Here is a 27,485-nt window from a genome sequence, read left to right as displayed (position 1 = left end):
TGATACCCAAATCGAGGAAACGTTCAGAAAAATGGATTAGTTCCAGTGTACATAAGAATGAATGGGACTCTTCATTTGCAAAAGAATGCTCTGCTGAATACCTAACACATAACATGATGTCACCAGTATTATTCTCAGATGCCGTGTCTATGATACCGCACAATGCATTTGTAATAGAAATAGCTCCACAAGGAATATTGCAGGGAGTAATGCGTGGAGCACTGCCTACTTCTGTGTCAACAGCAAGTGCAATGTCACGTTATGACAACTCTTTGCTGCAGTATTCTCTTGTTCTGGGAAGGTAAGTTGTATCACAGCCAGCAGCCAACTTTTTTCTAGAGATTAAGCAGACTGTAACACCACCTACCCACTAATAACTTAGGTTTATTCACATGTTGTATGTTTGGGTAAACTAGTGGTAAAATTAAACAATAAAGAGGAAATGTTCTGCATAAGATCTTAAGGTGGAGAATATGACTACAGAAGACATGGGCTAATAAGTCTGTTGACACTGTTTGATTTAACTTCATTTGATTTGATTCAGTTATTATTTACTTCAGTGTCATCACTTTCTTTCAATATGTGTAATTTCATTACAATACATGTATCTTATTGACAAGTGAAGAATTTGTTTGGTGCCTGATGGTCATTGTAGACTAGTCAGTAGGTGATAAGATAACCATTGCACTTCTCAGGCATGAATTTCTGTCATGCCATTGGCTGCTATCATTATCAGAATCCTCTGACTTAATGGTCAGCTCTATAGTCATAATTTTGGTGATGGGTTTCTCTATCAAGGTATCAGTGCATCACCCACCAAATAAATACCTTCCTCCAGGAGACTATGGTATGTGCTCACTTGTCTTAATTTGAGCATGCTTGCGAACAGTTAGTTGTCACAGGGACACTTCTCACATACTGGGTGATCCCAGAATGGCTGCCATCTAAGAATGGCATAGATTTGAGCAGAAACATCTCAACTGCATACTAGACATCATGTCAACAAGGGTCCACCATGCACAGGGTGGAGCAATACTGTATTGAATGTTACACAGCAGTAGGGTTTCATTTCAGCAATGTATGAAGAGGTCCCCTTCATTCATGCAGCCTTTTTTTAGTTTTGCATTGTTTTGTGGTTTTTATATTAGAATAAAACTAGTGTTTTAGTTTTATAATCCACATTTTCTTATATATTGTTTTGTATTTATTTCAGGGTAAAGTTAGGTTGCTAATTACCATAAAGATTACATGTTAAGTTGCAGATAGCCACAGCTAAAAGACACTTACACATTATCTTTCAGCCGCAGCATTCATCAGAAAAAGAAAATGAAATACACACACATTCATTCGCACATGCAAGCACACCACACACACACATGACAGTCATGAATTGTGGGCTCCATGTGGTTCCCAAGTCGTGCAGCAACCGTAAACCATAAAATTACCAAATATGCAGCAACCAGTCACAAAATCATGTTTTATTTACTCACTTTTGCAAATCAATTTCAACTGATTAACAGCCATCATCAGTGCTTTCAACCAATATGTGTCCTGAGTAATAATACTGTCTTAAGCAGAGGTCAACTTTATGTATGCATCCTTGCTCCTTCCATCTGTACCCAGCAGAAAAATTTCCCTGTCCATAGCCAGAACCCAGTCCCCCATACTGTACCTGTGTTGTTTCCTAGCTCATGGAAAATACTTTGAATGATACATGAGTAACCAATTTGTTTCATTAAAGCCTCAAATGTTGGGGAAAAATGGCGGAAGCAAAGTTGTACATCTTGTACAATGCTTAAATCAAAATATGCTGCTGTGTAACAGTCACTTCATTGTTGCTCCACCCTCCACATTTTAACATTCTTGGAAACTCCTTGGCACACTATCGAAAAAGTGGTTGAGATGTTGCTACTCAAGCTTGTCCCACTCTTTAATGGTAGCCTTCTTGAGGTAATCCAATGTGTGAGGAGTGTTCTGGCAATGGTGCACTGCAAGTATGCTTAATCAGATTCACATCCAGGCCCGTTTTAAGGCCATAGTGGTACAAGTCACCCCTTGGAGCACTGAGGTGAGAGGGGACCAGAGGTGTGACAAATCCAAGATTCCTTAGCAGGACATACCATAATTAGCACCCACTTGGGGTGCCATGCTAAAAGGGTGCCAGGGATGCCCAAGTGTAAGATTTGTGTACAGTGCATATCAAAATTAATGTAGAAAGCTGACACAACTGAAAGGGAATGAGGGAAAAGAGGGGAGGGTGGGTGCCAAATGTTAAGTTGCTCATGTGGCAAAATGTTCTTGAACCAGCACTGTTCATATCAGAAGATACCACTGGACATTCAGTTTGATTGATGACTGATCCTAGAGAAAGGTGTTCATGAGGTGGCCATAGTGTGCTCATTCATTATCATCTTTAAAGATGAACCTATTATCAAAATCTTGACTATAGCACTGCACAATAGCTTGAAGTATCCTGTCCTGATGCAGCACAGCTGTAAAATTTCTCTCAGTAGCCATGAGAAATGGCTGATGCATGTGTATGACACCATCCCATAACACAACTGTCCTACCTTCCAGCGCCGGCCGGGATGGCCTAGCGGTTCTAGGCACTACAGTCTGGAACTGCGCGACCACTATGGTCGCAGCTTCAAATCCTGCCTTGGGCATGGATGTGTGTGATGTCCTTAGCTGAGTTAGGTTTAAGCAGTTCTAAGTTCTAGGGGACTGATGAACTCAGAAGTTAAGTCCCATAGTGCTCAGAGCCATTCGAACCATTTGAACCTACCTTCCAGCTAAACTTGTGAGACTGCATACTTGAAAAGTGCATTGATACCTGGCCACATCCCTGCTCTACTATGGTGATCATCAGGTGTCAAATACTGAAATTTTTCACTCATCAGTAAAAAGAGCATGATGCTGTTGATCCAGGCTCCATCCCGGGTGTCATTTACAGACCTTCTCCATGCACTGTGATACAGGTTACTTGAGTAAGATGGGGGAGGGGGGGGGGGGCTCTGTAGACTTTGCTTTTGAGATAGCCCCACAAGAAAAAATTACAAATGATAGATCTGGGGGCCAGGGAATGTTACCGAATTATGAGATCACACAATTGCCAAACAATTCTCGCACATATGTCATTGACTGCCTTACAGTGTGTGATGTCGCTCTGTCCTGTTGAAACCAGGCTTCTTGAAAATTTGGAAAGTTGTTCAGTGCAGGTATAATGAAAGTTCATAACATCTCCATATAATGACCGGCATTGACAGTTATTGTGTTCCCCATTCATTTGCATGAACATCAACATCATACACATGTATGAACACCAATAAGAGCAAAATGAGCATAATGGAATGTAGTCGAATGAAGTCGGGTGATGCTGAGGGAATTAGATTAGGAAATGAGACACTTAAAGTAGTAAAGGAGTTTTGCTATTTGGGGAGCGAAATAATGGATGATGGTCAAAGTAGAGACGATATAAAATGTAGACTGGCAATGGCAAGGAAAGCGTTTCTGAAAAAGAGAAATTTGTTAACATCGAGTATAGTTTTAAGTGTCAGGAAGTCATTTCTGAAAGTATTTGTATGGAGTGTAGCCATGTATGGAAGTGACAAAAAGAGAATAGAAGCTTTCGAAATGTGGTGCTACAGAAGAATGCTGAAGATTAGATGGGTAGATCACATAACTAATGAGGAGGTATTGAATAGAATTGGGGAGAAGAGGAGTTTGTGGCACAACTTGACAAGAAGAAGGGACCGGTTGGTAGGACATGTTCTGAGGCATCAATGGATCACAAATTTAGCATTGGAGGGCAGTGTGGAGGGTGAAAATCGTAGAGGGAGCCCAAGAGATAAATACACTAAGCAGATTCAGAAGGATGTAGGTTGCAGTAAGTGCTGGGAGATGAAGAAGCTTGCACAGGATAGGGTAGCATGGAGAGCTGCATCAAACTAGTCTCAGGGCTGAAGACCACCACGTGATGAAATGCCACACCATAATGTCACTTTACTAGCTTGTAAAGGGCACTCATGTTTTTCATTAGGATTTGCGTTTGCCCAGTAATGGTAGTTTCGTTTATTCAGGTAACCTGTGAGATGAAATGAAATGTCGTGTGGCTAGGGCCTCCCGGCGGGTAGACCGTTCGCCTGGTCCAGGTCTTTCGAGTTGACACCACTTCGGCGACCTGTGCGTCGATGGGGATGAAATGATGATGATTAGGACAACACAACACCCAGTCCCTGAGTGGAGAAAATCTCCGACCCAGCCAGGAATCGAACCCGGGACCTTAGGATTGACATTCCGTCACGCTGACCACTCAGCTACCAGGGCCGGACACCTGTGAGATGAAAATGTGCCTCATCTGACATCCACAACTTGTTTAGAAATTCATCGTCATTGTTTATTTTTCTACCATTTGTTGACAGAATCTTAATTGTAAATGGTAATTGTTGTCCTTCAGTTGTTGCACCATCTGTAGTTTTTACAGATGAAATTTTAAATCAAGATGAAGAATTCTGTGAACACTCTCCTGGGACATTCCAACCACAGCTGCTCGCTCATGAATTGAACACCATGGGCTCTGTAAGACAGACTCACGTGCAACATCAATATTCGCTGGAGAACGCACACTTCTTGGTTGTCCTGCTGGTTTCTTCTTGAGGGCAGATCCAGTCTATTCTAAGTTATTATACCAACATTTTATCACATGTTTCAACAGAATGGCATAATGATGTCCTAAATTATAAAAACGTCGAAACACCCTGTGCGCCACTACCAAACTATCATTGTTTTTATTAAACATTTTTATGGCTAATGCATGGTGTTGTCTGTTCCACTGAGCCATGATTAGTGAAATGGCAGACTGTTTACTCACTAACTGTCATGAACCTGCAGTGCTGCCACCTGCCCATGGCTACCACTACTCATTTCAAATATTCCCGTTATTCTCTGTCATCCTGTACAATCAAGATATAATTGTTAGATGGCAATTATTAGCTTTTTCTTTTATTTTTGTTTATTTATTTTCATTGTGAGCAACCAATTTGAAGCAGAACTTGATTTTTTTTTTTTGTGTTCTGCAAATGTGGTGCAGTGTTTGAATGACATAATTATAGTTATTACATTTTGATGAGCACGTATGGTCTACATTTGAAATGGCCCTCTAAGGCACAATAAGAGACTGTCCATGATTGTAGACACAGCTCTCTCTACTGAAGTAAGAATTCACCTTCAGTTCATAGGTGGCTGAATGTAGTAACTTCCTGTGGTCAAAAGAGTATGGAGAAAGTGGTTTCTGATCAAAATGACGTAAACTATACAAGTCAGAGTGTGGTGCACAACCTATTTTTGGGCTGTTTATTATTTAATCATAAAACAGGTTTCAATAACTACCCAGATAACTAAAAGCACTTTAAATCTTATTTGCACTTCTCAAGACAAAAATATGACTTGCTTTATAATGGTATGATATGTATTCCAGGTTGTACTTGTCTGGATCGCAAATATGTCTTACAAAACTATACCCCCGCATTCAGTACCCAGTTCCCACTGGCACACCGCAGATTTCATCTCTAGTAAAATGGAACCATGATCAGGAGTGGTTTGTACCAGTTTTCTCTGATAAGGTAAAATTCTAACACAAGGAAACATAACCAAAAACAGAGGTTGATTCGTGCATTTGACATGTTTTTATATTTCTCTAGGACTGGCTAAATAAACATTACCATACATACGAGATTGATCTCAACAAACCTGAAGATGAGTGGTACAGGGGTCATACAATTGATGGAAGAATAATCTTCCCAGCATCTGGATATCTGGTAATATACCGGTCACAATTAAGGAATATTTAACAGAAGAAATCAACGTATGCCTTGTGTTTATTGATCTTTCCTTATCATTTTTTTTGTTTCTTTCTTCGCATGTGGTGCAAGAGAATAAATTTAATTTAATATTTCAATATTTACAATACTGGTTGATTCAGGTTTACTTTTGACACTATTTCATTTTTGAATAACTGTTTTTTATGATATTAGGTTTCTCTTTTCTATTTGTTATACTTGTGTTTTAGTTATTTTCTTTATGTCATCTCTCAGTAATTTTCAATTCAACATTAGTTGCTCCATGATAGCTGACATTCTGTGTAATAATTTTTCTAAATTTTTTCTTCATGGCATAGTGTTAACTGCTGTTTCCCTATGTACTTAACTGAAAGCGTAGATGAACTGCAGTCCAATTGTATAATCTGAAAGGCAATAGCTTTTTTCTAAGTACTAGGTTTCCTCATAATTTATATGTTATATACAATAATTTGTACATGTAAAAATGGTATTGCTTTGCTGTATTAATAATAAGAGTATTTTAATATGGATATGAGCTGTATTTTAATGTAATATACATATAGTTTAAAATGAGGTGATTGCCTACCTCTCAGTGTCATCAGACTATGAGTTTTATAGAGAAACACGTATTATTATTTTTTTCTATCTCTTTTTTATTTTGATCATGTTCTCAGGACAGTGAGCTTCTGACTAATTGTAGCTTTCAGCACTCAGATGTCATTTAATTTAAATCATAAATTAAATATTTAGAGCACACTGCTACAATTAAAACATGTTGTTTCTAATGAACATGTATGACCATCACATTATACATACAGATATCAATCTTTAATTTAGTCTCACTCTACAGTCTACCTATATAATTTGAAATCATTTATGCATGTACCCTACAGTGAAGAATGTTACTGTCACAAAAAAGTTTTTCTGACCACTGCTCCTCATGAACATGGCACCTAAAACACAACACAGCAAATAAATTCTATCAGCCTCTCCAAGAAAAATTAGATTAGCATAATAGTAAACCCTACTCATTTGTATTTCAGTGTAATATATCATTCTTCTACAGCAGATGCCTCTCTCTCATTTTTTTTGTTTCTAAATCCCTGAAGAATTCCCCTCATTATGTGTTAAATGGAATCTGAGTACTAGTTAGTGAGAAAGTAAATGAATTAGGTAACTCTCTTCCAAATTGTGTTGCCTATTTACATCTTGTTTGTGCTGCTCCTCTTTCTGAAACCTTCATAAAACAGCTTCTGATTCTAAATCTGAAAGATTTGTTCTCTTATCTTACTGTGTTACTGATTCACTTATTAGTAATTCTCCTTAAGCCCAAATATAGAGTAGTGTACCCAAAGACATGTAAAGATTCAGAGAATGCATTGTTATCAAAGTAGTTGTGGTAAAATGCTTCCATATCTACTGTAAAAAATTATGGTGTCTGTCTGTGTGGATTCATACCTGTATTCATTTTGTTGAAAATATTAGTACACTTTCCACAGCGATCAACAACTTCATATAACTCCACAGGGAATTATCAGCAGAAATTAGAATCGACAGTCACACTGGGCACGGGAAGGATTTTCTCTCTCCAGTCCAATGATGAGAGTGTATGCTGTTAAGATGCTTCCAGGCATAAAATCAAAGGGGGTGGTGCACCATCATGTTGAAACCACACTCTGTTCTGATAAATAAACGTTACTGTCTCCAACAATTGTGGCAGTTCATCTTAAGTGAACAACAAGTAACATGCACCACTCAAACAGGGTGTAAGCAAATGTGGCTTTATTAACTGATTTACTGGTGTAGATGTGGCTATTGCAGCAATTGTGAACACAATTCTAAGCGAAGTGGGCCTCATCCGTGAATAACACAAACTTTATCAGACACTGTTCTCCAGTACTGAGCCGACTAATCCATTGACAAAACTAAACTCTGGCCCCATTGCTTCCACACCATAGCAAGGGACCATTGTTGCTCCACCAGTACCCTCTACACTTTATTTTTCAGTGTGTGCTTTTCACTGGCAAATTGGCAACTGTTTACTGATGAATCTTCTGTTATGCAATCCATTACCATCTCCTGAGATTGTGATATGAAAACAATTCTTTCCCAAGCAGCTCTCTGTGGTGTGAATGACCTATTCTTTATTTACAGTGATAAATTTTTTCCAACCCGGTTGATGGCTATTGTGAAACTTTTCTTTGTATCTTCTGTCAGCTATCCAGGCATTACATCTGAATTGTGGATTGGGTGTACTGTCTCAAAGATACATCATCATCATCATCATCATCAAAGACTGATTATGCCTTTCAGCGTTCAGTCTGGAGCATAGCCCCCCTTATACAGTTCCTCCATGATCCCCTATTCAGTGCTAACATTGGTGCCTCTTCTGATGTTAAACCTATTACTTCAAAATCATTCTTAACCGAATTCAGGTACCTTCTCCTCGGTCTGCCCCGACTCCTCCTACCCTCTACTGCTGAATCCATGAGTCTCTTGGCTAACCTTGCTTCTCTCATGCGTGTAACATGACCCAGCCATCTAAGCCAGTTCGCCCTGACTGCTACATCTATAGAATTCATTCCCAGTTTTTCTTTGATTTCCTCATTGTGGACACCCTCCTGCCATTGTTCCCATCTACTAGTACCTGCAATCATCCTAGCTACTTTCATATCCGTAACCTCAACCTTGTTGATAAGGTAACCTGAATCCACCCAGCTTTCGCTCCCATACAACAAAGTTGGTCGAAAGATTGAACGGTGCACATATAACTTAGTCTTGGTACTGACTTCCTTCTTGCAGAAGAGAGTAGATCGTAGCTGAGTGCTCACTGCATTAGCTTTGCTACACCTCGCTTCCAGTTCTTTCACTATGTTGCCATCCTGTGAGAATATGCATCCTAAGTACTTGAAACCGTCCACCTGTTCTAACTTTGTTCCTCCTATTTGGCACTCAATCCGTTTATATTTCTTTCCCACTGACATTACTTTCGTTTTGGAGATGCTAATCTTCATACCATAGTCCTTACATTTCTGATCTAGCTCTGAAATATTACTTTGCAAACTTTCAATCGAATCTGCCATCACAACTAAGTCATCCGCATATGCAAGACTGCTTATTTTGTGTTCACATATCTTAATCTCACCCAGCCAGTCTATTGTTTTCAACATATGATCCATAAATAATATGAACAACAGTGGAGACAGGTTGCAGCCTTGTCTTACCCCTGAAACTACTCTGAACCATGAACTCAATTTACCGTCAACTCTAACTGCTGCCTGACTATCCATGTAAAGACCTTTAATTGCTTGCAAAAGTTTGCCTCCTATTCCATAATCTTGTAGAACAGACAATAACTTCCTCCTAGGAACCCGGTCATATGCCTTTTCTAGATCTATAAAGCATAGATACAATTCCCTGTTCCACTCATAACACTTCTCCATTATTTGCCGTAAGCTAAAGATCTGGTCCTGACAACCTCTAAGAGGCCTAAACCCACACTGATTTTCATCCAATTGATCCTCAACTAATACTCGCACTTTCCTTCCAACAATACCTGAGAAGATTTTACCCACAACGCTGATTAAAGAGATACCTCTGTAGTTGTTACAATCTTTTCTGTTTCCATGTGTAAAGATTGGTGTGATTACTGCTTTTGTCCAGTCTGATGGAACCTGTCCCGACTCCCAGGCCATTTCAATTATCCTGTGTAGCCATTTAAGACCTGACATTCCACTGTATTTGATGAGTTCCGACTTAATTTCATCCACCCCAGCCGCTTTATTGCACTGCAAGCTATTGACCATTTTTTCCACTTCCTCAAATGTGATCCTATTTCCATCATCATTCCTATGCCATTCTACCTCGAAATCTGAAACATTACTGATCGCATTTTCACCTACATTGAGCAACTCTTCAAAATATTCCCTCCATCTGCCCAAGGCATCCACAGGATTCATCAGCAGTTTTCCTGACCTGTCCAAAATACTTGTCATTTCCTTCTTACCTCCATTTCGAAGACTGCTAATTACACTCCAGAATGGTTTTCCAGCAGCTTGACCCATAGTCTCCAAACTGTTTCCAAAGTCTTCCACGATTTCTTCTTTGATGCTGCAATTATCTGTTTGGCTTTGTTTCTTTCTTCAACATACCTTTCTCTATCTACCTGGGTTCTGGTATGTAGCCATTTTTGATATGCCTTCTTTTTCCTTTTACAGGCTGCCTTGACTGTATCATTCCACCAAGCTGTTTGCTTCATCCTACTTTTACACACTACTGTTCCAAGACATTTTTAGCCACTTCTAGTACTGTGTCCCTGTACCTTGTCCATTCCTTTTCCAATGACTGTAATTGACTACATTCAACTAACTGGTACCTTTCTGAGATCGCTGTTATGTACTTGTGCCTGATTTCCTTATCCTGAAGTTTCTCCACTCTTATCCTCCTACATATGGACCTGACCTCCTGCACTTTCGGCCTCACAATCCCAATTTCACTGCAGATTAAATAATGATCAGTGTCATCAAAGAATCCCCTGAATACACATGTGTCCCTCACAGCCTTCCTGAATTCCTGATCTGTTATTATATAGTCAATGACAGATCTGGTTCCCCTGCCTTCCCAAGTATACCGGTGAATGTTTTTATGTTTAAAAAATGAGTTTGTGATTAATAAGCCCATACTGGCACAGAAATCCAAGAGTTGTTTCCCATTCCTGTTGGCCTCCATATCCTCTCCAAATTTACCCATAACCTTTTCATACACTTCTGTTCGATTTCCAATCCTGGCGTTAAAATCACCCATGAGCAGAACACTGTCCTTGTCCTTTACTCTAACAACTACATCACTGAGTGCCTCATAAAAACTATCCATCTTATCTTGATCTGTCCCTTCACAATGCGAATATACTGACACAATCCTAATTTTCTTGCTAGACACTGTCAAATCTATCCACATCAGTCGTCCGTTTACCTACCTTATTGCAACTACGCTCGGTTCCATTTCTTTCCTGACGTAAAGCCCTACACCCCATTGTGCTATTTCTGCTTTGACTCCTGACAGGTAGACCTTGTATTCTCCCACTTCCTCTTCTTTCTCACCCCTTACCCGAATGTCACTAACAGCTAAAACGTCCAGCCCCATCTTACTTGCAGCCTCTGCCAGCTCTACCTTCTTCCCAGAGTGGCCCCCATTGATATTAATAGCTCCCCATCTCATTACCATTTGTTTGCGAAGTCGTATCTTAGGAGTCCCTGGTTTGTCAGTTAGAGGTGGGACTCCGTCACCTCCAAAGGTCCGAGGCATTTTGCTCTGATTATTGCCAGCATCATATTTAAAATACCAGGAAAGCAGGTTGCTAGCCTTACTTGCCCCGAGTCGCATTGGGTTTTACCCCTAATGGCTAAGGGACTAACCGGTGGATTTGGTAGTCTTTGCCGTATAAGCACAAAGGTGACCACGACTCAGAATATGTCCGAGATGCCCAGCCTTATTCCAAAGTAACTGGTATCCCGACTGTCGGGACCACTTACTTGGCCACTCATACATTGCCCGTGGTTCATGAGCTAGGACATGACTACAGGAACCCACACCATGAATTACAAAGATACATATCTAAAAAAAAATTGATTCAGGCACTGGAGACATGTCAGAAATGTATGGTAAAACTTCTACACAATCAGAGTACAGTTAATCCTAATAACAGTAGTCTAAAAAGTTATCCAGTAAATCAAGCACTAAGGTACATCTCATACAAATTATCAGTTCTTTATGCTGCTGAATAATAATATTTCTTTCGCAGAATGTCTTATAACCTTATTTTTTAGATCACCTTTTTCATACTGAGTATGTTTGTCTTTTAAGTTGTTTCAAACTTTCATCACCATATACAGTGAAATCTGTTCATGCAAATTCAGTTGTGAGCAAGAAGGATAATATTATCTACCTTTCTTGTGTTGTAAGTGTGATCAAAATGGTTTCCCCAAATGATTTTTGACTGCTGTGCAGTATGACTATAATGTCATAAATTTATAAGGGAGGGACGGTTGAGACTTGTAGATTCAAAAGTAGTGGATAACAAGATTCTTTTGACAGCGCAGTATACATATATCTAACAATTTTCTTCTGTAGCTTCAGCACCCAAGATATAGTTCTTCAACTTTCCAGAAAACTTTCTCATACCTAATGACAGATTCAGAATAACTATAATCTGCTATTTGTGTGTTGATATCAGTACCATTTATAAGTATTTTCAATGTAAAATCACAACTGCTTAATTTATGTCATAGAAATTCAACATGTGTATTCCAGCGTAAATTTTTGTACCAGTATAATCCAAGGCATCTGACCATGTCAACTTCTCCCATTCATTATGTTTTATCATTCACTTTAATTCTCTGCTGTACTGAATTTTTAGTGTTGAACTACACAATAATGTATTTTGTGATGTTCAGATTAAGTTAATACAAGTACTATCTGCCAAAATATTTATTGGAGAATTTATCCAGGGAAAGTCATCCACATAGAATACAAAGACGATTGGCTCTAGAATGGAGTTTTGAGACATACCTTGTGATACTGCACTCCATACAGGATAATAGGTCATTGCATTTAGAGTGGCATTTTGTTTTTGTCTTTTGCAGCATATATTGAATGCCTGACGCAAGTTTTCTACAACATATAATGCTCCATCTTCAATAATCTATCAAGAACTGAATACAGAAGTAAACTCCACTGTGTACATATTATAGATAATGCACCTTATTTGTTATCACCATCATCAAATTCTAATGGCTGTGCATTTTTGCTATAACTACTCTTGTCTATTTTGTGCTGTTCTCTTTTATTTCTTAAGAATTTTGATGTTTTGTTTCCTCCAATAGAAATTCTACTGTTATTTTCCTAGGCCATTGTGTGTTTTAAATATACATATTTGAGAGCCTCAGTTTCCTTTTTGTAAGTAGTTGTTCTGAGGTTCATTTGCTATTTGATTTCTTTGAATACATCTTCATTGATTTTTATTTCAGTTCAGTTGTTGCTCATTAATTTTTTCCAAAGGCATGCTAGTATTGTTATCAATACAAGCATACATACAGAAACAGAAGAAATAGTAAACGAAGTTCATAGAAGTATCATTGCTTGGTTTTCTGCAAATGGTCTCATCCTCAGTTTTCAAAAGACACAGCATATTCGTTCCTGCATTCCTACAGCTACTACACGAACGATGAATGTAACACTTGGTGAGGAAATTATCAGTATGGTGAAAAATTCAAAATTCCTAGGGGTCTGTACTGATGAGAATTTAAATTGGGAAAAACACATTTTGGAACTCCTAAAACAACTTAGTTCAGCCATATTTATGCTTAGACTCCTTGCAAATCTTGGGGAGAGACAAATCAGTAAGTTGACATATTTTGCATATTTTCATTCAATAATGTCATGTAAATACCTCAAAGTTCAAGAACAGAAGATTGAAATAGTAAAAGAATTCAAATATCTCGGAGAATGGATTACTTGGAATGCTGGGGAAAGCAAAGCAATGGAATCCAGAAAAAATAAACTTGAATTGGCCTTCCAACTAACAAAAAATACATACAACAAGAAATCCCTTTCATGGGGGTCCAAAATTACACATTACAAGACAGTGATTAAGCCAGAAGCACTGTATGCAGCAGAAACACTTAACATGAATTTCAAAGGCCAAATGGAGAAACTTGAGGTAAAGGAAAGAAAAATTTTAAGAAAAATCATTGGGCCAAAATTTCAAGACAATAAGATTATATACATCAAAAATGAAACTCTCTACAAGAAAATTGAAAAACTTTCAGATTCTATGCGAAAAAAGGAGAATAAATTTTTATGGTCATCTTCTCAGAATGAATTCCAACAGATTAACTAAACAAATCTTTGACTTCTTCCGTAACCGAAAAACGAAGCCCAACTGGTTTAAAGAAACTGAGAAAGACCTAATGGAATTAAATATTTCAGAAATTTCACTTATTGATCGAACTGCTAAATTAATTACTAAAGATGAAAACATAAGGTTCCGAGACAAATCCACACAAAAGTCCAAATCCTTCATCTCGGAAGAAGAGAGGAGAAGAAGATCAGAAAGAATGAAGAAATACTGGGCCCTAAGAAAGGAACAACGCACAAAGAAATGATTGATCCAGCGTACCCCAAAGAGGGTGAAACGAAAGAAGAAGAAGAATGTCATACAGAGTAATATCCTGGGGCAACTCATCTTTCAAAGTCTTTGTTGGACAAAAATGTTCCGTAAGAATAATACGTGCTTCTCACCCATAGTCATCTTGTAGACATCTGTTTAGGGTGTTGGGTATTTGAACTACTGCTTCACAGTATATTTATTCCCTCATGAAGTTTATTGTAAATAGTACCCTACAACAAAAGGAACAATGAAGCACATAATTACCGTACCAAAAGCAAATATTACGTTCATCACTCCACATTAATGTTGTCTTTAGTACAAAAAGGGTATACACAATGCTGAAACAGAAATTTTTGACAACTTACCCAGTGATATACAATGTCTGACATATAGCAAAGTAAAATTTGATAACAAACTGAAAAAGTTTCTTCTTGACAAATCCTTCTATTCAGTAGAAGAATTACTATTACTGTAAAGCATAAAGATCTGTATTTTTTTTTTTTTGTTAAAAAGGTAAATAAAATAAAAAAAAGACTTAGAAAGGTTCAGAATGTAGCTGTATGTACAAATTAATTTGTTATGTGAATGTAAAGTGACTCATTCCACAGCAATACGATCTGTCATACAACATGATCCATGGTACATGTAACTAGCTGACTAACTAACTAACTTCTTGTATTTCTAAGCACTTTCTGTCTGTCTTCTTTACCATCTGCTTCACCTGGTGCTCTTCCACACAGCATGCCATGTTCTCGGATGTTGACCTCCACCTCACCAGTGGAACCATAAAAACCTCTATCCATGCCAAACGTACTAATCATCAATACTACCTGTATTCAGATTGGTGTCATCCCTTCCACACTAAAATGTTTCTCTGACATAGTCTGGCCAGCCATGGATAGCACATCTAAAGCGATGAGGAATCTATTGCTCAGTGTCAGACATAGTCCTCCAGATCTTTCAGTGAAAGCAAATTTTGTTGTTACATTGTTTTCTGATTTCCATGCTACAGCTTCTGATTTTAAGGTGTTTACCTAACAAAATTTATCAACTTTTTTTTGTTTCCCACTGTTTTATGTCAGGTGTCCTTTTTGAATTTGATATTCTTAGTATCATAATTTTGAGTTATTGGCTATAAATTTCAAGTTAAAACTTTCCCAGGACTGTTGCAAATTTAGAAAGTATATTGTGCATATTTTGTTTTTCATTATCAGCTATTATGGTAATGTCATCTTCAAATCTAATGCAGTTGATCCAGTTTCTCAAGAGTTGCTACTGTAAACTTGTGGTATCATCTAAAAGTCTCTTATAGTCAGACATAAAAAAGAGTTATCAGGTTATGCAAATTGAACAAGAAGAGGCTAACAATATTACGAAGTGTAGCTCTAGTAGAACTATGGTAAATCATGGTGTGGCCACCTCCATAGTGTAATGTTAGACAGGTGTCTGGCTTGGGAACATCACATTGTTTCTTGTGCCAAACTATAAGAAACTCAGGTTATGCATTAAGAACAGTGGCACAAGTCTGAATGATGAACAATTACATGTGATGTTTTATGCACCATTGTATTGTAGTCAGAGCGAGTTTAAGACACAAGCAACACAAGACACTACCTGTGGCATCAATCTGAGAGGGGAGTTAGATGATGCACAACTGTAAGATTTCTACGTAATATGTATCACAGTTGATAGTGGCCCTCTTGTGGTGGTCCAAGTGTTAGATTTATAAGTGGTGCATTTCAGTTAGCAGCAAAATAATGATGTTTGTGGAAGTGTGTGAGGGAAAATGAGGGTGGGTCGAGGTGCTAAATGATAAGTCACTTGTGTGGAAAAATGTTTTTTAAAATGGCAATGACTGTAGTAACAATACATGGAGATCACAGGTTAGAAGCCAATATTCTGTTGATATTAATTATGCATTGCTTGCATGAGTGGAGGACAGGAACAAGTCCTCCACAAAAGTGTTCTATGAAGTGCCTATACATGTAGCAGCACTGAAGGTGCTGTTGTGGCAGCAACTGCAGCTGCGTTACTCAGAGACCAGAAGTAGCCACTTGAAATTTCTATGTCTTGGTGGGAAATGTCATGAAATTAGTGAGAACTACTGCCAGATTCCAGCATCCAGAGGAAGGAAGAAACAAGCAGTTGCTAGCAGTGTCACAGAATATCACCAAATATGGAATGACACTCGGGCTAACTTTGCCAATCAGAAAATAAAATTCCAAAGATTGCCTTACTTGGAAGCCAAGTGATAAAAGGAGGATGTTGCAATCTTGTTGTATGGTGAGGAAAGATTTTGGCAGTGTTTTGTGGCGTGTGGAAATGAAAAGTTAAGATTTTATCATGGACATGTGACTTTCTTCATTTTGAACAAAGGAGTGCAAAACGAAAGAACTGTGTGAATCTTTGACGGTGAGATGGAGGCAAACATGATAGTGGGCACACAGGATTCATTAAACAAACATGGAAACAGCACACCAGTTAACTCTTTCCCTTCATCCCATTAACATGACCCTCAGCTGTATCAGCTGTAAAGCCGCTTGAATGTAAAAATCGTGGTGGAAGTTATTTAACTTCATGAGCAATTACATTTGTAATTATGTAAAATTTTTTATTTGTTATCTTTACAAATAAACTGCTTCAGAGCAACTATTTCTTCAGGTAGTTAGAGAAAACCTAAAAATCCAACCCACCATTCCTTTTTCCATTTATAATAACAGAATATGAATGTTGCCACCCCCCCACTACAGTGTGTCACTCATTTTTGTTGGAATGCATGTATGTCTCTTTCAGGAAATGAATACTAATGAAGAGATAGAGAGTCTAGCCAGTACTTACCTCAGCTCAGTACAGCCGATAGATACACAAAACAGAACAGAAAATTTTTATCCTAGCTTTCAGAACTTTGTTCCTTCGTCAGTGAGGAGAGAGGGGAAAAAAGGGGAGAAAGGGAAAGTGGATTCAGTTACTGACAACCCAGGTTGTGAAGCAAGAGGGGAAAGGTAAACAGGGAGGGTAGCAAAGATGGAGGCATGGGTGTCGGAGGGAAGTCAAAGATATTCTACTGTATGTACTGTGCCAGCTTCAAACCAAAGAGGATGCATACAGAAGTGAAGAGATATATAATATACAGATAAACACAATTGTGTAAGATGAAAAGATGCATGAATGGATAATGAGGAAAGGGAAAGAGGAGAAGACTGAAGAGTAAATGGGAGTGAGGTTGGTTAACGTAGGTTCAGTCCAGGGGGATGGCGGGGTGAAAGGATGTTTTGTAGTGCAAGTTCCCAACTCCGCAGTTCCGAGGGACTGGTGTTGGGTGGGAGAAGCCAAATGGCATGTACGGTGTAGCAGGCTCCTAGGTCCCTACAATTATGCTGGAGGGCATGCTGTGCTACTGGGTATTGGACATCTCCTAGGCAGGCAGTTCATCTGTCCATGACACAGCCAAGGGTACACACCTGATTTCCTCCTATGTTAACATGTTTCTGGTCTGTTTTAAGGAAACCTTCAAGGTCACGCAGAATCCCAAACCCCTTGTCTGGTGTGGGTTTGTTGGTGATATGTGCCTGATTTGGACCCAGGGTGAAGACATTTTATTCTCATTCCGTCAGAGACTCAATACTTTCTTCTTTACCATCTGCTTCACCTGGTGCTCTTCCACACAGCATGCCATGTTCTCGGATGTTGACCTCCACCTCACCAGTGGAACCATAAAAACCTCTATCCATGCCAAACGTACTAATCATCAATACTACCTGTATTCAGATTGGTGTCATCCCTTCCACACTAAAATGTTTCTCTGACATAGTCTGGCCAGCCATGGATAGCACATCTAAAGCGATGAGGAATCTATTGCTCAGTAAACTGTAGGTCTTACTAAGGCCTTCACAGACAGGCATTACTTCCAAAACCTAGTTAACAAACAGATTTCCCTTACCACATTTACACAAGCAACTAATCCCCGAATCACCCCCATCAACCCCATGAACCAGCTGCAAAGCAGCACTCCCCTCATGACTCAGTATCACCCAGAACTAGAACAACCTTTGCAAGGGTTTTGGCTACTTGTCGTCATGGAAATGGGGAACATTCTACTGACAATCATCCCACACACAAGGCCTGCATCTGTACTATGCACCCACCTAGCACATATTACTCCTGTCCTGTCACAGGCATATCCTACCACATCAGAGGCAGGGCCACCTGTGGAAACAGCTGTGTCAAATCAGGTCTGTTATAAGCATTTAATGTGGGAATGACCACCAACCAGCTGTTGACCTGAATCAGTGACCACAGCTGGGAGTGAATAAAAGCAGAGTTGGCACTTGTTACTGAGCACAATATACTCAATGTGATTGGTGGCTTCATAACCTGTGAACCTGGATCCTACACCCTAGCACTAACCTCTATGTGTAAAGGAGATGCGATGCCACCTTTGCTCCAGTAATCCTTCTAGCCTCACTCTCTGCTCGCCCTTGTCCTTCTCTACCCTGCAGCCAGCCTGCAGTCCCAGCCCATTATTGGTAGCCAGGACAATGTTTCTGCACAATGTGTGTGTGTGCACACGTAGGCATTCTATTAGATCAGCAAAGGATTTGTCTGAAAACTCAGCAATGCTCTGAGTCCTGTTCATTTGTCTGTTGATACCTCAGTACCTCAAGTACACCACTTTGCACCAAGAAAATGTTTTTTGAAACAATCCTTTCCCTCTTCAAGACATAGTTATTGATTTCATTTTATGCATTTTGTTTTAATTCTGCTTTTGCAGCACTCATATTAACATGTTAGTGATGATAAACGGTCATCCTTATTAGTTTCCATATGTTTGAACTGAACTGTTGCCCTACAACTGTATATTCGATTAATGAAAGGCCCTTCCAGCTGTTGATATATACTACATAATTCCATGACTGGTTTTGGCCTTCACATCCAGGCCATTTTCAAGCAGATCTGAAAACTGTTCTGTTTTGGAACAAGGTCAAATGATCATGTGACCTTTATTCATGGCAGCTCAGTTTTCAGATCCTTTTGAAAATCATTTGTGTGTGTGAAGACCCAAATCACTCGTAGACTTAAATAAAATCAATACCAGTAACTGGAACACCCTTTTAACAATTAAATGTCATCAACTGTGAGCCAGTGATCGTACCCACTGTACTGCTTGCTCAGATCTGGTCTTGGATGAGGTATGTACATTTTTGTCTTTTTTCAGGCACCTAACTCATTTTTGAACAGTACCTAACATTTTTCTGCCCTTCGTCTTTCTGACTGGCAAGCCAAAAGAGCCTCTGCCAGAGACTTCCTAAATTTAAGAGGATCCATAATGCTCTTTTTGCAGTCTGTTTTTCACAGCAGTGCTCTCTTTAGAGAAACCAGCAGTTGACAACTGGAATATCTATGAAGTGCAGTAGAGACTAGATGAAACACCACTCAAATCAGAATCCTCTGAAATAAAATAAAATTTGGTCTTTTGTTAGATCTGTATCCAACAAAGCTAATGTGTATCAAGTCTTTCCATGAGAAATATGCAAAAATCAGTGATAAAACAAGCACACAGCAGTGTCCATTCAATGATAATGTTATGCTGTAAACACCCAACCTGCACAACCACGCTATTACAAATTAAACACAAAATTGTTATGCATGGACATAAGATTACAAATAACTGTTGATAGTACAATATTACACAAAATTATTATGTATAGATATAAGATTACTAATAACTGTTGATAGTACAATATTACATATTTGTTTCCCCAACAGTCTTAGCCAGAGATCACTGAAACAACTCAATTTAACCTAAATATGAGCTGATAAACTGATGACGGCATGATGTTTTGTCTTCAGAAACTCAACTGCATGTGCTGCATCTATTGGCACCAAGGAGCAATCAAAATGAGATATACATAGTGCAGAAAATGCACAGTTGTTGCAAGGCTGGAGACTCAGCCTGACAGAAGAAAATAAAAACTGAACCCACAGGATTATGTGGGTTTGGGTGGAAACAAATATAGAGTGTTGTTACATTACCCCTTCCATTATTTGTATTCTACCAAGGATTTAGTGTCCCTATATTTACAGTATAGTAATATTTACTGTATGTTCCCAGGTTCTCGCTTGGAAGACACTGGCAGCGCATAAAAGCATCAAGTATGAGAATCTACCAGTCCTTTTTCACAATGTGCATTTTCAGAGGGCGAGTATTTTTCCATCCACTGGTACTTCTAACATTTTGTATGCATAAAAACTCTTAATGCAATACATTTAACTATAACCAAATGAGTGTGTAATGTTTCTTTCCAGATGTTGTTGTGGTCTTCAGTCCAAAGGCTAGTATGATGAAGCTCTCCAAGTTGCTCTATCCTGCGCAAGCCTCTTCATCTCTGAGTAACTACTGCAACTTACATCCTTCTGAATCTGCTCTCGACATTCATCTCTTGGTCTCCCCCCAATACTAAATTGGTGATTCCTTGATGGTTCAGGATGTATCCTATCAACCGATCCCTTCTTCTGCTCAGGCTGTGCCACAAATACCTTTGATCCCCAATTCTATTTAGTACCGCCTCATTAGTTATGTGATCTACCCTTCTGATTTTCAGTTTTATTGTGCAGCTCTTTTTGTCTAAACTGTTTTTCACCAATGTTTCACCTCCACACATGGCTACACTCCATACAAATACTTTCAGAAAAGACTTCCTAACATTTAAATATATATCTGATCTTCACAAATTTCTCTTTTACAGAAAAGCTTTTCTTGCCATTACCAGTATACATTTTATATCATCTCTGCTTTGGCATCACCAGTTATTTTGCTGCCCAAATAGCAAAACTCATCTGCTACTTTAAGTGTATCATTTCCTAACCTAATTCTCTCAGCATCACCTTAATTATTTTGGCTACCTTCCACTATCCTTATTTTGCTCTTGTTGATGTTCATCTTACACACTCCTTTCAACACACTGACTTTTCCATTCCACTACTCTTCCAAATCCTTTGTTTGCTATCTCTGAGAGAATTACAGAAACATCAGCAAAACTGAAAGTTTTTATTTTTTCTCCCTGAACTTTAAATCCTAATCCAAATTTTTGTTTGCTTTTCTTTACTGCTTGCTCTCTGTGCAGATTGAATATTATCAGGGATAGGCTGCAATCCTGTCTCACTCCCTTCTCATCCACTGCTTCCCTTTCATGCCCCTCAAGTTTTATAACTGCATCTTGTTTCTGTACAAGTTGCAAATAGCTATTTACTCCCTGTATTTTACTCCTGCTGCCTTCAGAATTTCAAAGAGAGTATTCTAGGCAACAGTGTCAAAAGCTTTCTCCAAGTCTGTAAATGCTATAAATGCAGTTTTGCCTTTCCTTAACCTACCTTCTAAGATAAACCATAGGGTCAGTATTGCCTCACATGTTCCTTTCATTTCTCTTGACTGCAAACTTATTTTCCCTGATGTTTCCTTCTACCAAATTTTAATTCTTCTGTACAGAATTCATGTTAGTATGTTGCAATCGTCATTCATTAAACTAATAGTTCAGCAATATTCACACCTGTCACCATCTGATTTCTTTGAAATTGGAATTATCATATTCTTCTTGATGTCTGAGGGTTTTTCACCTGTCTAATATATCTTGCACACCAGATGGAAGAATTTTGTCATGGCTGGCTCTCCAAAGGCTATCAGTAGCCCTGACAGAATGTCATCTATTCATGGGGCATTGTTTCAACTTACTTTTTTCAGTGCTCTATCAGATTTTTCTTGCAGTATCATATCTCCCACCTCATCTTCATATACATCTTCTCCCCTTTCTATAATATTGCTTCACGTTCATTTCCCATGTGTAGAACCTCTGTAGACTTCCATGTTTCAGCTTTCCCTTCTTGGCTTAGGACTGGTTTTCCATCTGAGCTCTTGATATTTATACAGCTGCTCCTCTGTTCTCCAAAGGCCTCCTTAAATTTCCAGTACACAGTATCTATCTTTGCTTAGTGATACATCCTTCAAAATCCTTTCATGTGTCCTCTAGCCATTCCTGCTTTGCCATTTACTTCCTGTCAAGCAGATTTTTTAGACGTTTGTATTCCCTTTCACCTGCTTCCTTTGCTGCATTTTTATATTTTCTCCATTCATCAATTAAATTCAATATCTCTTGTGTTACCCAAGGGCTTCTTCTAGCCCTCATCTTTTTATCTACATGATCCTCTGCTGCCTTCACTATTTCATCTCTCAAAGCTACCCATTCTTCTTGTACTGTATTCCTTTCCCCCGCTCTTGTCAATTGTTCGCTAATGCTCCCTTTGAAACTCTCTACAACATCTGTTTCTTTCAGTTTATCCAGGTCCCATCTCCTTAAATTATTACCTTTTGTAGTTTCTTCAGCTTTAATCTACAGTTCACAATCAATAAATTGTGGTCAGAGACCACATATGCCCCTGAAAATGTGTTCTGTTTTAAACTCTATTTCAAAAATGTCTATCTTACCATTACATAATAAATCTGAAATCTTACAGTGTTTCCAGATGTCTATCCATGTAAACCATACATATTCTAATATTCATCCTGGACAAGAGATCACTTATTGTACTGTGACCTCCTCCAGAATGATGATAATCATAAAACAACATTAATTATAGTAAATAAATTTGTGGTACATTTCAAAAACTCATGTTGTACTATTTAATTATTGCTGGGAAGAAACTACAAAGGTAATTTTTAAAGTAAGGATCAGTTTGTAATGAAGTAAGAGAAATGTTATTTATTAATGTAAATTGTATTATAAACTACAATATGTACATTTTTTTCACTTTTTCAGCATAGTCACAATGAACATTTAGACATTTGTCAGGTCATGGCATCATCTTTTGGATCTCAGCATCAAAGAACTCTGCCACTTGACTGTCAAAGTACATAGTAACAGTTTCTTTCAACATGTCATCATTTTCCAAGCACTTTCCACAAAGAAACTCCTTCATTTCTGGAAATGGATGAAAGTCTGGTGCTATTAACTTAGGGCTGTATGGTGGATGATCCCAATGAAACTTGTTCAGTTGTGTCTTTTCTCTTGCCACAGCATGAGGCCGAGCATTGTCATGAAGCAGTTGGACACCGCTAGAGAGCAGTCCCTGCTGGCAATTTTGAATAATGCACCTATGACATAATAATGTTTCACAATACCTCTTAGCATTTATTGACATCTCTCTTAGCAAAAAGTCAAAATGGAGAATGCTTTTCTGGTCCCTAAAAACTTGGCATTTCCATATTGCAGGTTGTTGTTTGAATTTTCATGGCTTGATCAGGGAGTGTGAATGATGCCACTCACTGCATTGATATTTACTCTCTGGAGTGTAATGCGCAATCCATGTTTCATCACCGGTTGCAGTGTGATTCAAGAATTTGGCACCATCCTTGTGACAGCACTCCAAAATGAACAAAGAATTTGTCATTTGCTTTGTTTTGTGTTCTTCTGTCAACATTTTTGGCACCCATCTCGCACACATTTTTGTTGTTGTGAAGTTAGTCAGTAACAGCGTGATAAAACCACTGACATTGAAATTTGTCGAAATTTCTGATGCAGCTCATCAATAGCAAAGTGTCTATTTTGGCGAATTGTCTCACCAGTTTCTTCTGTCAAGTCTTCATTCATGACACTAGGCCATCCAGATCATTCTTCATTATGAACATTTGCCCTTTCTTCATTAAACAGCCTACACCATTTATGCACATTTCCATCATTCATTAAACCTGCACCATAAACTTCAAAAAGCTGCTCTGAATTTCAGCAGCATTTAGGAACTGAACAGCTGAGTGCACTTCACAATTGGCAGGATTGCTGACTGACAGGATGACAAAGAAAGCAGTATAACGATACAACCAACACTGGCAGAGATGTGAAACGTATTGGTGGTGTAGTGAGAGACTGGCCAAGATTAGCTGACCATGAAAGGATGTCACATGACAAAATGGGTGGACATGATGTGCTATCAATTCTTACATTAAAAATGACCCTCATTTACAAATACTAGAATATTTTCACTTATATTTTCTGACTCTCTTGTGGATCATTTTCATTTGATATCCAGCCGTTGTCTGCAGGAGTGTGTTTGTTCTTGTACTGATTGAAACACTGTCCACCATTTTAATTCTTGATGATTATTTCTGTCCATAATTCTTTTAAACGTTTTAAAATGTCAACAAAATTAAAATCCACATCATAATAAGATTTGACAAAGCTCGTCTTAACAATCTGAACAACTGATCTGCTGACTGACTGAGCATCTGAATGCACTTGGTATGATTTACTTCTATTTACAGCATAGTTGTTCATGCCAAAACCTTCTCAAGCAATACACTTTTTAATTACAGTAATTTTATGATTAAAACATAAATTTAGAGAAGTATACATTTTTGGAACTTATTAGTTTGGTGCTACAAAAGGATAGTAGTTGTTGTTTAAATTAATTTCAAATTTATATTGGAAAGTTGTACAATTTTTTAGTTTATTGTGCCAACAGTGTTCTTGAAATAAATATTTTTTTGTCAAAATATATTATTCTTTTATCAATAGCTAACAAAATGTTTCCATTCATGTGACAGTTGGCATTTAGTCCAGATAATTTCTGTCTGTGTAGTAATTTTATGTAATGTGGAACTTTTGCTATTTTTTTCTTTAAATTATGCTTTCAATGAAACATATTACATTTCTATGAACAATTAACAGATACCTAAATACAGAATAATAAATTTCAATCCAAAACATTTTACATTAATTTTTTTACAACTTCAGAAATGTAAATGTCAACCCCATTTGAATCAATACATTATGTAATACAGGACAACAGTGTGAAACATATACACTGATCTTTCTTTTTTATTTCAAAATAACTCCTCTGTTTGAAAATATATTATGAAATGATGGAGCTCTATTGCTATATGTTATACATACCAGTATGTATTGCATATGACAACAATCCCAAAGAAATGCTTCAATTATTTAAAACAAAATGAAACAATGGAATATTCAGGATGGAATGTAACAACTTTATGAAAAGGGTAGTTACTATTCACCATATAGAGGAGATTCTGAGTCACAGATAGGCACAACAAAACGACTATCAGAAAGTGAGCTTTCGGCCAACAAGGTCTTTGTCAGAAACAGACAACATACACACACGTACTCACGCAAACACAACTCACACATACACACATGACCACAGTCTCTGGCTGTTTAGGGCAGGCTGTGCAAAGCAGCTGATGATGGGAGAGGCAGTCAGGAAGCTGGGGCAGGGAGAGGGAGGGATGTCAGAGTAGGGGTGGGGGACAATACAGTGCTGCTTGTGGGAGCCTACAGGGATGAGGTGGAGAGAGAGTAGGGCAGCTACATCCAGTCGGGACATTAGACGAAGGGCAGGGTGGGGTTGGGTGGGAGGGGGGGGGGGTGAGCAGCAAAAAAGAAAATCTGAAAGACTGTGCATGCAATGATGAAATAGAGGGCTGTGTAGTGCTGGATTAGGAACAGGGAAGGGCTAGATGGGTAAGGAGAATGACTATTGAAGGTTGAGACCAGGAGGGTTACAGTAATATAGGATATATTGCAGGGACAGTTCCCACCTGTACCATTCAGAAAAGCTGGTGTTGGTAGGAATGACCCAGATGACATACATTCTGAAGCAGTCAGAAATGAGGAACATCGTGTTCAGTGGCTTGCTCAGCAACGGCATGGTCCACCTCTTTCTTGGTAACAGTTTGTCAGTTGCCATTCATGTGGACAGACAGCTTGTTGGTTGTCATACCCTTGTAAAATACAGCACAGTAGTTGCAGTTTAGCTTGTAAATCACATGACTGGTTACACAGGCAGCCCTGCCTTTGATGGGATAGGTGATGTAATGTGGAACTTTTGTTATTTTTTTCTTTAAATAATGCTTTCAATGAAACATATTACATTTTTATGAACAATTAACAGATAAGTTGTGGTGGAAGGCTGTATGGGACAGAACTTGCATCTAGGTCTATTACAGGGATGTGAGCCATGAGACAAGTTTTGGCAGCAGAGGTTGTGTAGCGATGGACAAAGATATAGTGTAGGTTGAGTGGGTGGAGGATTACCATGGTGTGAGGAGTGGGAAGGATAGTAGGTATGACATTTCTCATTTCAGGGCACGAAGAGGGGTAGTTGAAACCCTGGTGGGGAATGTGATTCAGTGGCTCCAGTCCTGGGTGGTACTGAGTCATGAGGGGAATGCTCCTCTGTGGCTGGATAGTGAAACTTTGAGAGGTGGTGTGTGACTGGAGAGAAAGGCACATGAGATCAGTTTCTGTAGAAGGTTGGAAGGTAATTGTGGTCTGTGAAAGCCTCAGTGAGAACCTTGGTAGATTTCAAGAGTGAATGCTTGTCACTGCAGTTGTGATGGCCTGAGTGGTTAGGCTGTATGGAAGGGACTTCTTGGTGTGGAGTGGATCACAGGCATTGAAGTGGAGGTATTGCTGGTGATGATGATGATGTTTGGTTTGTGGGGCGCTCAACTGCGTGGTTATCAGCGCCCGTACAATTACCCAATCTTTGCTCAGTCCAATTTTGCCACTTTCCTGGATGATGATGAAATGATGAGGACAACACAAACACCCAGTCATCTCGAGGCAGGTGAAAATCCCTGACCCCGCCGGGAATCGAACCCGGGACCCCGTGCTCGGGAAGCGAGAACGCTACCGCGAGACCACGAGCGGTGGACAAAGGTATTGCTGGTGATTGGTAGGTTTGATATGGATGGAGGTACTGATATGGCCATCTTTGAGGTGGAAGTCAACATCGAGGAAGTTGCCTTGTTGGGTTGAGTAGGTCCAGATTACAAAGATGTCATAAATGAATCTGAATCAGGTGAGGGGTTTGGGATTTCAGTGTTTAAGATGGATTCCTGTAGATGGCCCATGAATAGATTAGCTTAGGATGGTGCCATGCAAGTGCCCATAGCCATACTCTAGATTTGTTTGTAGGCAATACCTCCAAAGGATAAGTAATTGTGGATGAGGATATAGTTGGTCATGTCAATTAGGAAGAAGGTCGTAAGTTTGAAATCTGTTGGGCATTGAGAAAGGTAGTGTTCAGTAGCAGTAATGCCATGGGTATTAGGGGTGTGTAAAGGGAGGTGGCAGCAATAATGACAAGCAATGCACCAGTTATAAGGGAATAGGAACTGTGGAGAGTTGTTGGAGGAAATGGTTGGTATCTTTTATTTTTGGGGTAGGTTGTGGGTAATAGGCTCAAGATGTTGGTCTACAAGAGCAGAGGTTCTCTCAGTGGGGACACAGTAACTGGCCACAATGGGATGTCGTGGGTCATTGAGTTTATGGGCTTTATGAAGCATGTAGAACATAGGGGAGTGTGTAGTAGTAGGGGTGAATAGAGAGGTGGACTCAGGGAGAGGATCTCGGATGGACTGAAGGATTTGAGAAGAGACTTGAGATCCTGATGGTTTTCAAAAATGGGGT

General features: G+C 38.9%; 1 protein-coding gene across 1 annotated transcript in view; it reads left to right on the top strand.

Annotated features, from left to right (window-relative positions):
- The first annotated feature begins 204 nt into the window (after positions 1 to 204).
- Positions 205 to 27,485, top strand: part of LOC126175576 (fatty acid synthase-like) — a 218,957-nt gene continuing 191,676 nt past the window's right edge. The window contains exons 1-4 of the mRNA XM_049922434.1: positions 205 to 301; positions 5,477 to 5,621; positions 5,700 to 5,816; positions 20,117 to 20,225. Of these exons, the coding sequence (XP_049778391.1) occupies positions 210 to 301; positions 5,477 to 5,621; positions 5,700 to 5,816; positions 20,117 to 20,225 (463 nt within the window). The 5' untranslated portion in view covers positions 205 to 209. The remainder of the gene's footprint in view (positions 302 to 5,476; positions 5,622 to 5,699; positions 5,817 to 20,116; positions 20,226 to 27,485) is intronic.

The sequence above is a fragment of the Schistocerca cancellata genome, chromosome 3 (assembly GCF_023864275.1).
Source record: "Schistocerca cancellata isolate TAMUIC-IGC-003103 chromosome 3, iqSchCanc2.1, whole genome shotgun sequence".
NCBI classification, from domain to species: domain Eukaryota; kingdom Metazoa; phylum Arthropoda; class Insecta; order Orthoptera; family Acrididae; genus Schistocerca; species Schistocerca cancellata.
Note: the sequence above shows the minus strand (reverse complement) of the source record. Positions and strands in the feature narration are given on the sequence as shown.